This window comes from Dipodomys spectabilis, unplaced genomic scaffold (assembly GCF_019054845.1).
Source record: "Dipodomys spectabilis isolate Male_0828 unplaced genomic scaffold, ASM1905484v1 ptg000693l, whole genome shotgun sequence".
In the NCBI taxonomy this organism is placed as follows: Eukaryota; Metazoa; Chordata; class Mammalia; order Rodentia; family Heteromyidae; genus Dipodomys; species Dipodomys spectabilis.
The window spans coordinates 615,606-628,743 of NW_024871370.1; the positions used below are offsets into that span (position 1 = coordinate 615,606).

General features: G+C 56.3%; 1 protein-coding gene across 3 annotated transcripts in view; it reads right to left on the reverse strand.

The window, feature by feature from the left end:
• Positions 1-1,127: 1,127 nt before the first annotated feature.
• Positions 1,128-13,138, reverse strand: part of Jakmip3 (Janus kinase and microtubule interacting protein 3) — a 54,387-nt gene continuing 42,376 nt past the window's right edge. For all 3 annotated transcript variants that reach the window (XM_042672309.1, XM_042672311.1, XM_042672310.1), the window contains 6 exons: positions 12,772-12,837; positions 12,115-12,183; positions 11,958-12,035; positions 6,808-7,011; positions 2,917-2,982; positions 1,128-1,178 (listed from right to left, as the gene is read on the reverse strand). In XM_042672309.1, the coding sequence (XP_042528243.1) occupies positions 1,128-1,178; positions 2,917-2,982; positions 6,808-7,011; positions 11,958-12,035; positions 12,115-12,183; positions 12,772-12,837 (534 nt within the window). The remainder of the gene's footprint in view (positions 1,179-2,916; positions 2,983-6,807; positions 7,012-11,957; positions 12,036-12,114; positions 12,184-12,771; positions 12,838-13,138) is intronic.

Genomic DNA, 13,138 nt, shown 5'->3' on the forward strand with positions numbered 1-13,138 from the left:
CAGTTACCAAGGAGTGGCTCCACAGGGGAGAGCTCTTGCCCTGCATGCCAGGGATGGCACATGTCCCCCAAGACTGGGCTGTCACCTGTGAGGACAGGTTCCAAGGTCCAGCAGCCGAGGCCAGGCCACTCCCAGAGAAGCACTAGGCCACAATACCAGTTCCGGTTCTGGCTCATGTCACATGGACAGCGGGCCACGTTTGGAGCCCCATCTCCTCGTCTTCCACAGGGTGGACTCACAGAGCCGAGGCCCTCCTGGTCATCAGGATAAGGTACAACATCCCACGCGGCCACTGACACCCACCACTCTCCAGTCCCACTGGAGGACGGGGTCCAAACCTGTGGGCGCTGGAAGAAAAGGCAGGGAGCAGAGTGAGAGGGCTGGGGGTTACCCGCATGACCACTGCTCCCAGGAAATGCCCCCTCAGCACCTTCTGGAGGGTAGGCCTGAGGCCTGGGACCCGGGCCTCTCTGGCATTGCCGGAGGCAGTGACCAAGCCAGGCCTGTGGCCTGTGTGCAGGCCAGTAGAAGGCCCATGCATGCTAGTACCTTCCGTGCATGTGGGTAGGCCCCAGGGGACCTAGGGACTCAAGTCCCAGAGGACCAAGGAAAATCTCAAAACTATCTTCATAGCCAGGTACTGGTGACTCACATCTGTAGTCCTAGCTACTAAGGAGGCCAAAATCTGAGGGTTGCAGTTCAAAGCCAGGCTTGGCAGGGAAGTCCATGAAGCTCTTCTCTCCAATTAACCAGCAAAAAGCCATAAGTAGAGCTATGGCTCTAGTAGTAGAGCGCCAGCTTTAAGCAAAGAAAGCTAAAGGACAGCGCTCAAGCCCTGAGTTCAAGCCACAGTACTGGCACGAACTAAGTGATCAATCATCTATCTTCGTGCTCTGCTCCCGAGCCGGTGCCCACCCCTGCATTGGTGCACTGAGGCCTCCTCCAGGCCACCTCACAGGGAAGAGCTGTCGCTCTCGAGAGCACTGGCATCTTCCCCAAGCCTCTGGAAGCCCGACAGGGCAGCCCCTGCTTCTCAGATTGCAACAGGTAGGTCTCTCTGGAAGAGGAGCGCCATCGTGGGAAACCCAGCCCGAGATGTACTCACCAGGACAGAGGGCCAAGAGCAGCTATGACCAGAGAATGAACGCTAGGGAGAAGAACAAGAACAAAAATAAAAACTGAAAAGCAAAGGGGAGGATGGAGAGACAGAGGAAAGAGAAAGAAAAAAGAGTTGTAGCATTTCCAGCAAGAAGTGACAAAGTACAGATAGGGTGGCTGGCTGGGCAGAGCAGGCATGGCCAGGACAGGGCCAGGGACACTGCAAGCATCTTGGGTCGGGGTGACAGTACCGAGGGATGCCCTCAGGGATGCTGGGGCTCTCGGCACTGTCCGGGCGGGCTGCGGATCTCTCGGCCCACCTGCTTCTCTTGGCTGCCCAGGGCCGAGGGTGGGGTGCGTTCAGGCGGGAGTTGCCTCATGCTACTTCATCTATAAGCTCCATGGCAAGAAAGACCCGAGAATCCCTGCCCGTCCATGGAGAGCACTCTACCTGGCACAGGAGGACAAAAGCCTCACGGGAGTTCTTTCAAGTGCCTGTGTCCGTGCTTGGGCTGCCCTTCTCTGCTAGGTAACAAAGCTCACTGGTGCCCTGGACAGATCTGACCCTTGAAGCATCATTTGAGCTGGGGGTGGGACCAGGACAACTTGAACCCTGGAGAAAATCTGGCAGCAGTACCCATGCTTGGAAATGAGCTAAGTCAGAAAATTAAACTCCTAGCTTAGAGCTCTTCAACTGCTTAGCAACAGTGCAGTCAGGCTTGGGTGTGAAGAATGGCCTAGGGGTAGGCCTTAGCCTCTCTGAGGTTTGTCCCCCCCAGTGTCCCCATCCTCACTAGTCAAGCCCCTGGTGTGCCTGCCGTGTGACCCAGTGTCAGCAGTGGCCCAGCCCCCGTTGGAAGCTCATGTTGCAGGCTGTGCCTGGGTTGGCTCTAGGCTTTGCTCCTCAGAGGGGTTTATAGGACTGCTGCCCATGTGGCAGCCAAGTGCCAGCAGACGACAGAGGGTCATTGGTGATGACAGGGCAGGGCAGGTCTGGGGATGGGTGTCCAGAGGCTGTCTCTCCCTGAAAGCAGAGGGCATCTGCTGCCTCTTCCTAGGGCAGGCAGATGGACTGACCTCCTCCGGTGGTCTCAAGAGGACAAGGAGGCAGGAGAGCCCAGCAGCCTCCTCACTCAGCTGGTCACTTGGTGAGATCCACCTCACAGGCAGGACCAGTCACAAGAACTGAGAAAACACGCGACTCGACGCCTCCGAACCAACCCTGGTCTTAGAGGGAAAGAGTGGCCAGAACGCTGGCCAGTACCAGGGCTGCCGGGCTGCCTGGCCACAAGCCCTTCATCTTGCCCCAGGAGGTTCTGGCTCTGTCGACACACATGAACTAAGGATTCAGAGAAAGACCCCTGAGCATGTGGCCCAAGCCCTGGTCATGGCAGCCCTCGGAGTTCCTGGACATGGAGGTGGCAGAACCCCAAGGAAGTCTTTGCTGCCCTGTGAGGCTCCGGGGGCCACACCCATGTGTCAAAGCTGCTCTTCACACAAGCTTGGCTAACTTGGAGGGTTACATGCTCCTGCCCCGCCCAGAGCATTGGCATGGAGAGGGCACCAGCACACTGGTCCAACCTATAGATGGGGAAACTGAGGCAATGTGAAGCCACAGAACTGGGCTATGGGAGGGGCGCCTGGCTCGGGCTCAGAGCCCTTAAGTTTAGCCCAGCACCTCCTTCTGCACAGCCTCATGGAGAGCTCTCCCAGACCACCCCTGTCAGCCCAGAGCTGGGTGTGCCCAGCAGGGAGTTATCTCATGCTCTTATCTATAAGCACCACTGGCAAGACAAGCCTGAAAATTCATTACATTACCTTTTCCTCCAGCTCCTTTATTTGTCTCTTCTGAGTTTCTATCCATTCCTCTAACTCTTTTATTCTCTGCAATGTTAAAAAGGAGGAAAACCTTCAATACTCAAAATATCCAGGAAACCAAACAACAACAGAATGTCTTTCAAGTTTCCCTTGCTTATATGGCAGACAAGTAGCAGGAGTGCTGGGGTGCTGGTCGGGTCGCGGCCAGTTCCCGAGGCCTGCGGCTGTCCCCAGTTAATGCTTTTCTCCAAAGAGGGCAGACCACCTTCCCAGGGCCACACCTCCTGGTGGCAGGATCTATCCTCCTGACTCCTCAGGCCAGAGTTATAATGCCAGGGGCAGCAGGGAATTAGTCTGAGTTCCTCCAGGTCATTACCTTAGAGTAAAGGGCAGTCAGAGGTCACACTGACTGTGTGACACTGCCAACCACAGGAGAATGGCCCCAAGGGTGAGCCCTGGGGCCTGGAGGCACACGCGTGTGACCAAGCAAGAGGGCTGCAGCTGACTGTCCCTGCCCCCACCTCCCTGGACACCATGGGGGCCCTAGGGGAGGGCGCCAACAAACAGAGTGGCCAGCAGTCCATGCCCAGCAGCTGACAGGCCCATTGTCAGAAGCAGCTGCTGCCACAGTAAAGCAGTGCACTCGTGTGGGCATCTATCCATCTGAATCAGCACTGTTTCTGCACTTAGGGTGTTCACAATGCGGAGCTCATATTTACAAGCCACGTCCAGGCCAAGCTCGTACACAGAGAGCAGTGTCGGAAACACCAGGGGCTCGAGCCTGCCTCCTCCAAGAACCAAGCTGGGCCTGTCAGCCTCCTTCTCCAGACAACACCCTCACTTTGAAAAGAACCTTCCATGGAGGAGACCACACAGGGCCACTGCCACCCAGAGTCCTCAGCAGTACCAGCTGGAGGCTAAGAGAATAGTCTAGGGGACAGTCTACCAGGAGGCCTGGGACTTGGCCTGGCAATGTGAGGCATGGCCATTGGAGGTGTGGCCACCAGGGGCATGGCTATTAGAGGCATGTTCACTAAAGTTGTGGCCATTGAAAGCATAGCCATGGGAGCTGTGGACATGGAGGTGTGGACATGGAGGTGTGGACATGGAGGTATGGACGTGGAGGTGTGTACAGGAGGTGTGTACATGTAGGTGTGAATGTGGAGGTGTGCACGTAGAGGTATGGACATGGAGGTGTGGATGTGGAGGTGTGTACAGGAGGTGTGTACATGGAGGTATGAATGTGGAGGTGTGCACGTGGAGGTGTGAATGTGGAGGTGTGGACGTGGAGGTGTGTACATGGAGGTGTGGATGTGGAGGTGTGGACGTGGAGGTGTGGACGTGGAGGTGTGCACGTAGAGGTATGGACATGGAGGTGTGGACATGGAGGTGTGGACATGGAGGTGTGTACAGGAGGTGTGGATGTGGAGGTGTGGACGTGGAGGTGTGTACAGGAGGTGTGTACATGGAGGTGTGGATGTGGAAGTGTGGACGTGGAGGTGTGGACGTGGAGGTGTGGACGTGGAGGTGTGAATGTGGAGGTGTGAATGTGGAGGTGTGGGCATTGAGGTATGAATGTGGAGGTGTGAATGTGGAGGTGTGAATGTGGAGGTGTGGGCGTGGAGGTGTGAATGTGGAGGTGTGGGCGTGGAGGTGTGAATGTGGAGGTGTGAATGTGGAGGTGTGCACGTGGAGGTGTGAATGTGGAGGCGTGGGCGTGGAGGTGTGAATGTGGAAGTGTGAATGTGGAGGTGTGGATGTGGAGGTGTGGGCGTGGAGGTGTGGATGTGGAGGTGTGGGCATGGAGGTGTGAATGTGGAGGTGTGAATGTGGAGGTGTGGGCATGGAGGTGTGGATGTGGAGGTGTGGGCATGGAGGTGTGGATGTGGAGGTGTGGGCATGGAGGTGTGAATGTGGAGGTGTGAACGTGGAGGTGTGAATGTGGAGGTGTGAATGTGGAGGTGTGGGCATGGAGGTGTGAATGTGGAGGTGTGGGTGTGGAGGTATGAATGTGGAGGTGTACACATGGAGCTGTGGATGTGGAAGTGTGGACATGGAGGTGTGGATGTGGAGGTGTGAATGTGGAGGTGTGGATGTGGAGATGTGAATGTGGAGGTGTAGACATGGAGGTGTGGATGTGGAGGTGTGAATGTGGAGGTGTAGACATGGAGGTGTGGATGTGGAGGTGTGAATGTGGAGGTGTGTACATGGAGGTGTGGATGTGGAAGTGTGGACATGGAGGTGTGAATGTGGAGGTGTGAATGTGGAGGTGTGGATGTGGAGGTGTGAATGTGGAGGTGTGGATGTGGAGGTGTGAATGTGGAGGTGTGGAGGTGGAGGTGTGAATGTGGAGGTGTGAATGTGGAGGTGTGGATGTGGAGGTATGGATGTGGAAGTGTGGACATGGAGGTGTGGATGTGGAGGTGTGAATGTGGAGGTGTGGATGTGGAGGTGTGGATGTGGAGGTGTGAATGTGGAGGTGTGGATGTGGAGGTGTGGATGTGGAGGTGTGGGCATGGAGGTGTGGATGTGGAGGTATGAATGTGGAGGTGTGAATGTGGAGGTGTGGGCGTGGAGGTGTGAATGTGGAGGTGTGAATGTGGAGGTGTGCACATGGAGGTGTGGATGTGGAGGTGTGAATGTGGAGGTGTGCACGTGGAGGTGTGAATGTGGAGGTGTGAATGTGGAGGTGTGGGCATGGAGGTGTGCATGTGGAGGTGTGCACATGGAGGTGTGGATGTGGAAGTGTGGACGTGGAGGTGTGGATGTGGAGGTGTGCACGTGGAGGTGTGGATGTGGAAGTGTGGACATGGAGGTGTGGATGTGGAAGTGTGAATGTGGAGGTGTGAATGTGGAGGTGTGGATGTGGAAGTGTGAATGTGGAGGTGTGAATGTGGAGGTGTGAATGTGGAGGTGTGGACATGGAGGTGTGAATGTGGAGGCATGAATGTGGAGGTGTGGGCATGGAGGTGTGCATGTGGAGGTGTGGGCATGGAGGTGTGGATGTGGAAGTGTGGACGTGGATGTGTGGATGTGGAAGTGTGGACGTGGAGGTATGGATGTGGAAGTGTGGACATGGAGGTATGGACGTGGAGGTGTGAATGTGGAGGTGTGGACATGGAGGTGTGCACGTGGAAGTGTACACGTGGAGGTGTGCATGTGGAGGTATGGACATGGAGGTGTGCACGTGAAGGTGTGGATGTGGACATGGAGGTGTGCACGTGGAGGTGTGCACGTGGAGGTGTGCACGTGGAGGTGTGGACAAGGAGGTGTGCACATGGAGGTGTGGACGTGGAGGTGTGGATGTGGAGGTGTGCACATGGATGTGGAGGTGTGCACATGGAGGTGTGCACATGGAGGTATGGACGTGGAGGTGTGCACGTAGAGGTGTGGACGTGGGAGGGGTGGACATGGGAGCTGTGGACATGGGAGCTGTGGACGTGGGAGCTGTGGACGTGGGAGGTGTGGACATGGGAGGGGTGGACATGGGAGTTGTGGGCATGGAGGTATGGGCATGGAGGTGTGGACGTGGGAGCTGTGGACATGGGGGGTGGACATGGGAGCTGTGGACATGGGAGCTGTGGACGTGGGAGCTGTGGACGTGGGAGGTGTGGACATGGGAGGGGTGGAGATGGGAGCTGTGGGCATGGAGGTATGGGCATGGAGGTGTGGACGTGGGAGCTGTGGACATGGGGGGTGGACATGGGAGCTGTGGACGTGGGAGGGGTGGACGTGGGAGCTGTGGACGTGGGAGGGGTGGACATGGGAGGGGTGGCGATCCGGGTAGAAAGCTGGGCTTTGGGAAGTAGCCTTGCCTGCCTCCCACCTGGCACCCCTTGCTCCTCCGCAGCCTCCCTGCCCTCCCTGGTCACCCTGGCACCTGCCCAGCACCTGCTGTGCCATCTGCAGCAGCTCCATGCGCTCCCGCAGGATCTGTGCGTCTCGTTCCCGCAGCTCGCTCATGACCTGGCGCTTCCACTGCTCCATGGCCACCTTGAGCTTCTCCCGCTCCTCCTCCGACAGCAGCTCCACCACTTTGGCCCCGGCTTCCTGCTGCAGGGCATCGCACAGCATGGCCTCCAGCTCCAGGATGCGCTGGGGGAGGTGCGAGGGGAGGGGTGTTAATCTTCCCCTCCATGCCCCAGCCACCCTGCTCCAACTGGACTTCAGGAAGGGCCCCCTAGAGGCCAAGACACCCTCCACTGGGGGAGGAGGTACACAGGCATCTGGGGACCAGAGACCCCCCCACTTCCCTAGCCAGCAGAACATCCTAGAAGGAGAGAGGCTGACTAGGACGAGGCCCAGGCCAGGCTGTGTCCTGGTACGGAAAGTGGAGAAGGACTAGTTCTGAACCACAGGGCCCCAGCTGGAGTCCTGGCTGGGAGCACAGGGGGCCCCAACGTCACAGACAGGAAAGGACTGGGCTGGGATTATCCCTCCCCCTTCCCAAAACCCAGTGGAGGACTGAGGCTGGCATGCAGGGAAGATGGTGCCCATGCCACACTCAGCAGTGACACAGCCTTTGTACCTCCTCAGGGTGTGTCGCTGGTGAGCAGTACTCTGGTTGTGTGAGTAGTGGGGACTATAGCAGTACACCACCACACCTGGCTGAGGAGTCATTGTAAACTTTCTCTTCAGGAAAAGTTTGACATAACATTTGCAAAAACTAAATTCTCAAACTCATCAAAACTCTCGTTTTGAGGGTCCCTCTTCCCATTAGAATCGTAACATATTCAGAAATGGAGGTTCTGCTTTCTTTAGTAACTATGAAATGCCCGTTGACTTGGTAAGAACTTAGGAAATGAAGCAAAGCCATATTTGACTGTGATGCCTTGTACTGCTCCAGACTGCCACATAAGGAACTGTCCAGTGTCATGCTCGCTCACACTCGCACAGCAGCTGCTGCTTCTCAGAGACAAACACCCGCGTGCCTGACACCCAGCCTGTTGTTATTTGTGTATTTGCTTACTGGTGCTGGGACTGTACCTGGGGCCTCAAGCCTGCCAGGCAAGCACCAGCCACTATGCCCCAACACAACCCCCGAGTTCCAGCTTTTCAAGATGAATTTGGCCCTGGAAATAACATCACAGAGCCTTCGCATCCACCTGCAATGGAGACCTCCACAGGACCCTCTCTGCAGACAGTGTGCCCAAGCACAGGACCAGGGGGACTGTCTCTACCTTTACCGAGCATACACAGCCTGCCCCAGCAGCCTCTGGCAGAAGCAAGGTTTATACCAGAGTGAGCCTAAGCAGGGTCATCGGACATACAGCCATCTTCCTGCAAGTCCATGAGCAGATGGCATAGAAAAAGTCCCACGGATCCACTCACTGCTGCTCATCTAAGGTGGCCTGGGACTGCTCTGAGTCACTCTTAGGACAGATAAGATAGTAAGATGGAGCAAAGTCAAATTGTACAGCAAAGATAGTTGTGCTTACATGGAGACTTTGTGTGTGTGTGTGTGTGAGATTCCTGGGGCCTGAACTCTGGGCCTGGGCGCTGTCCCTCAGCTCTTCAGCCAAGGCGAGCACTCTACCACTTGAACCACAGCATCACTTCCGGCTTTTTCTGCTTATGTGGTGCTGAGGAATGGAACCCAGGGCCTTGTGCATGCACGGCAAGCGCTCTACCACTGAGCACCTTCCCAGCCCTCCCTGAGCTTTTTTGCTCAAGGCTGGAGCTCTACCACGGAGCCGCCTTCCCAGCCCTCCCTGAGCTTTTTTGCTCAAGGCTGGAGCTCTACCACGGAGCCGCCTTCCCAGCCCTCCCTGAGCTTTTTTGCTCAAGGCTGGAGCTCTACCACGGAGCCGCCTTCCCAGCCCTCCCTGAGCTTTTTTGCTCAAGGCTGGAGCTCTACCACTGAGCACCTTCCCAGCCCTCCCTGAGCTTTTTTGCTCAAGGCTGGAGCTCTACCACGGAGCCGCCTTCCCAGCCCTCCCTGAGCTTTTTTGCTCAAGGCTGGAGCTCTACCACTGAGCACCTTCCCAGCCCTCCCTGAGCTTTTTTTGCTCAAGGCTGGAGCTCTACCACTGAGCACCTTCCCAGCCCTCCCTGAGCTTTTTTGCTCAAGGCTGGAGCTCTACCACGGAGCCGCCTTCCCAGCCCTCCCTGAGCTTTTTTGCTCAAGGCTGGAGCTCTACCACTGAGCACCTTCCCAGCCCTCCCTGAGCTTTTTTTGCTCAAGGCTGGAGCTCTACCACTGAGCACCTTCCCAGCCCTCCCTGAGCTTTTTTGCTCAAGGCTGGAGCTCTACCACTGAGCACCTTCCCAGCCCTCCCTGAGCTTTTTTGCTCAAGGCTGGAGCTCTACCACTGAGCACCTTCCCAGCCCTCCCTGAGCTTTTTTGCTCAAGGCTGGAGCTCTACCACGGAGCCGCCTTCCCAGCCCTCCCTGAGCTTTTTTGCTCAAGGCTGGAGCTCTACCACTGAGCACCTTCCCAGCCCTCCCTGAGCTTTTTTGCTCAAGGCTGGAGCTCTACCACGGAGCCGCCTTCCCAGCCCTCCCTGAGCTTTTTTGCTCAAGGCTGGAGCTCTACCACTGAGCACCTTCCCAGCCCTCCCTGAGCTTTTTTTGCTCAAGGCTGGAGCTCTACCACGGAGCCATGGCTCTGCTTTCAGATGTTTGTTTGTTTTGGCGGTTAACTGGAGATAAGAGTCTCATGGGCTCTCCTGCCCAGGCTGGCTTGGAACCATGGTTCTCAGATCTCAGCCTCCTGAGTAGTTAGGATTACAGGTGTGAGCCACTGGGCCCCAGCTCACAGTGAATTTTTAAAACTAGGATTGTACCACAAAATGGGCAGCCATCATCACTATCATTACAACCACCTTCCTTTCATCATCACCATTATTACAGCCATCCTCATTATCATCACCACAATCATCTCCATCAGCACCTTCATTATTATCACTACTATCACCATTATCACTAATTCACCATCATTACTTCTATTGTCACCATCACCATCTTCAACATCACCACCACCTTCACCATCATCACCACCACCACGGTCACCACTGTTACCACGGTCACAGCCTTTACCAGCATTACCACTGCCACCTCCACCTGCACCACCACCACCGTCACTGTGGTTACAGCCTTTACCAGCATTACCACTGCCACCTCCACCTCCACTACAGTCATCACGGTCACAGCCTTTACCAGCATTACCATTGCCACCTCCACCTGCACCACCACCACCGTCACCATGGTTACAGCCTTTACCAGCATTACCATTGCCACCTCTACCTCCACCACCACCACCATCACCATGGTTACAGTCTTTACCAGCATTACCACTGCCACCTCCACCACCACCGTCACCATGGTCACAGCTTTTACCATCATTACCATTGCCACCTTCACCACCACCATCACCATGGTTACAGTCTTTACCAGCATTACCATTGCCACCTCCACCACCATCATCACCATGGTCACAGCTTTTACCATCCTTACCACTGCCACCTCCACCACCACCACCATCACCATGGTCACAGCCTTTACCAGCATTACCATTGCTACCTCCACCACCGTCACCAGGGTCACAGCCTTTACCAGCATTACCACTGCCACCTCCATCACCACCACCATCACCACGGTCACAGCCTTTACCAGCATTACCATTGCCACCTCCACCACCGTCACCATGGTCACAGCTTTTACCAGCATTACCACTGCCACCTCCACCACCACCATCACCATGGTTACAGCCTTTACCAGCATTACCATTGCCACCTCCACCACCACCGTCACCATGGTCACAGCCTTTACCAGCATTACCACTGCCACCTCCACCACCATCACCAGGGTTACAGCCTTTACCAGCATTACCACTGCCACCTCCACCACCACCACCATCACCACGGTCACAGCCTTTACCAGCATTACCATTGCCACCTCCACCACCGTCACCATGATCACAGCTTTTACCAGCATTACCACTGCCACCTCCACCACCGTCACCAGGGTCACAGCCTTTACCAGCATTACCACTGCCACCTCCACCACCACCGTCACCATGGTTACAGCCTTTCCACTGCCACCTCCACCACCATCATCCTCATCCACGTCACCCTGAGAGCGCACTGCTTGAACAGGGCAGCAAAAGTGCGCATTTTCAGGTGTCCCCATGAATGATGGTTAGGACCCTGCCTGATGGGTGGGCGCTTGGGAACATGTCTTGGTGACGCTTGTCTGCTATCAGACCAGGGTCTGCACCCCTCTGGCTGTGCCCTCCCTCCCATGACAGCATGAGAAGGAGGCAGCAGCTCACACAGACACCCAGCAGCACATGGGAATCACATTCCCATGCTGGGGTCGGTGAGAGCAAGTTCATGGTGACAGAACTAGTTTCATGTGGATTGGGTGTGGTCAGTGCCCTGGAAGGCTGTGGATAGAAGTTTGCTCCCCGGCATGACGGTGCCTTCCAAGGGGACCTGGTGGGAGACCACAGCTCACTGGGTGATACGGTCATTCCCACAGGCTTCCTGAGATCATGTGATCTCTCCCTTGCACCCAGGTGATGCTGGGCTGGGCTGGACCAGAGCCCAGCAGGTGGTGCTGTCCCATCTTGGGCGTTGAGCCTCCAGCTCTGCCTCCAGCAGCAGAACACAGAGGCATTTCTGCTTCTTCGTGTACAGCGGAGAGTGGAGAAACATCTCCCACAGAGCAGCCCAAAGCACTGCACAGGCCAAACCTGTGTCTCTCTGTGTTAGATGAGTATGGGCAGGGCTTCCTGGAGAACGTGATCCTTACAGTCAGCTGTGTCTGGCAGTGGACTAGTCTCCAAGTATGCTATTTTTCAGTGAATTTTATTTAACAAATGCATCTCACGCTTTTATGTGAGTTCTCATGTGCCTGTGCTGTTGGAGTGTTTGCTAGCACAACAGTGAAATGTCCTCAGAGCTGACATTGAGGGATCTCAGGGAGAGGCAGAGAGCCACACTGAGCCCTGGCACTCCCCAGGGCTCCAGGGCCTGGTCCGTCAGGCCCCTGGCACACCACAGGGCAAAGAACCAAATTCCTGGCCTCATTTCTCCCACCTTGTGGGCTTGGTCCAGGGCCTGCTTCCTATAGTCCAGCTCCTCGTCCAGGTAGCCCTTCTGTTTACTGAACAGCTCCTGAAACACAGAGGACTGGTCTCAGCCGTGGGCATCTGACCTGACAGTGCCAGCCACGGGCATAGGAGATGCCACCCACCTTCTCGCTTTCCAGGTCCACCATCTTCCGCTGGAGGGCTGACTCCGTCTCTTCAATCCGCTGCAGCCACTGGGCACAGAAAGGTGAGATGAGTGAGGCCTAGGGCCAGCCACACAGGTCCTGATGCATGCCTTTCTCTGCTTCACAGAGATGGCCTGGGAGGGGACCGGGGCTGGGCTGGCATTGTAGGCTCCACCTGGTGTCAGGATGTCTCCCATAACACTGTCCCTGGGAGACACAGATGCTGGCTTGGGTGCGGGAACAGACAGGAGAAGTGGGTGGCCTATTTTCCATTTGCCAGGGGCACTCTTGCCCTGTGGCTAGAGGTTGGTGGCAGGTGGGGCTGGTCTGGGGTGGGACCAGGGCCCAGTTGGGTGGCCCACTCCAGCTGAACAGGAAGTGTCATGGTTTTGTAGATTCTGTATAAGTCTCGAGAGACCGAGCCAGAGTGAGCACTGGGGTAATGTCTGGTTAACTCTGTCCTCCGCAGAGGCGCAGGTGGTGCCGCTTGACCCGCATGTGCCCTTCTTCCCCTGGCAGCCAGGACTTAGTGGACCACCTCCCCCCAGCTGCTACCCCATCCTTGCTCCAGGGGGCTGGCCTGGACTAAGCCCCATTCCCTGCCCCAACCCTGCACCTCCCTCCCCACCCTGTTACCTTTTCTGCCAAGGTCAGGACAGTCCTGGCTTGTATGACAACCACTTGTTCCTCATTGGTCAGGTTCTGCACAAAAGCAGAGCACAGGCACAGTCACGGGCAGTGTCCTGGGGGTGTAGGGCTGGGTGATGGCTGGACATGGCAGGGCGGGGCTGCAGCTGAAGGATACTTTTAGCAGCATGCCCCACTTAGACCTCTGATGCCCTCTGCCCTTGACCCTGTCCACTTGGGGCCCTGTCTGCTTCTCTTTGCCTGGGAACTTCCAAAGTCTTAAGTGGGCAGCTGCACCTTGGGGACAGTGCCTTCCTGGGCTCCCAGTGCAGCTCCTGTCCTGTCCCTGTCTTTGTCTGAGCCAGGACTCTGTGCA